Source organism: Monoraphidium neglectum (genome assembly GCF_000611645.1).
Source record: "Monoraphidium neglectum strain SAG 48.87 unplaced genomic scaffold scaffold04984, whole genome shotgun sequence".
Taxonomy (NCBI): Eukaryota; Viridiplantae; Chlorophyta; class Chlorophyceae; order Sphaeropleales; family Selenastraceae; genus Monoraphidium; species Monoraphidium neglectum.
The window spans coordinates 3082-3707 of record NW_014008646.1 but is presented as its reverse complement, the minus strand read 5'-3'; the positions used below and the strand labels follow the sequence as shown (position 1 = coordinate 3707).

Below are 626 nucleotides of genomic sequence, written 5' to 3'. Positions count from 1 at the left end.
GGCGCGGTGGGCGCCGCGTGCTGTCTGCTGCGATGGAATCCGTTGAGACCCGCCGTGCTGCTGGGCCTGGGCGGAAGGCAAAAGCCTAAGCTTTGTGCCGCCTGGCGCGTGCACAGGACACACCGCAGTCCAAGGCAGCGCGGCGGCCAGTGCTCCTTGCACGGCGTCGGGCCCGCCGCCGCGCCTGGGTCGCTGCCTCGCCCTCCCCCAATCACAGTCATGCCGTGGCTTGCTGATGCGAGCCTCCACACGCACCCTCAATCGCCTTGGCTGCAGCCTTGTTCTCGGCGACGGCAGCCGCGGCGAACACTGCGGGGGCGGCGCCGCGTGCATCAGCGAGAGCCGGTAGCGCATGCATTCAGCATGCATTCTCAGCTGAGCGACATGCGCTGGCTGCTAAGATCCAGGGCGCCGCAAAAAGATCCAAGGCACGCACGAGAGTGCGTGGCAGCGGCGCGCTATGACTGCCGCGCCTCACCCTTGACGCTGCGCGAGGCGCTGCGGCTCGTCTGTGCCCGCATGGCAGACTTGGCAAAGCGCATAGAGGCGGGCACGGCCGGCTTGGCCGCGGCCTGGCGCCCGCTGCACGAAGGCATCGTCTGGGCACGCATCATAGAGGCAGCCAT

General features: G+C 68.7%; 1 protein-coding gene across 1 annotated transcript; it reads right to left on the bottom strand.

Annotated features, from left to right (window-relative positions):
• Nucleotides 1–217: 217 nt before the first annotated feature.
• On the bottom strand, nt 218–626 carry MNEG_15049 (hypothetical protein; the record flags this gene model as incomplete). The annotated part of the gene is made up of 2 exons (XM_014036481.1): nt 218–309; nt 479–626. The coding sequence occupies 2 exons, from the start codon at nt 624–626 to the stop codon at nt 218–220; spliced, it is 240 nt and encodes a 79-aa protein (XP_013891935.1).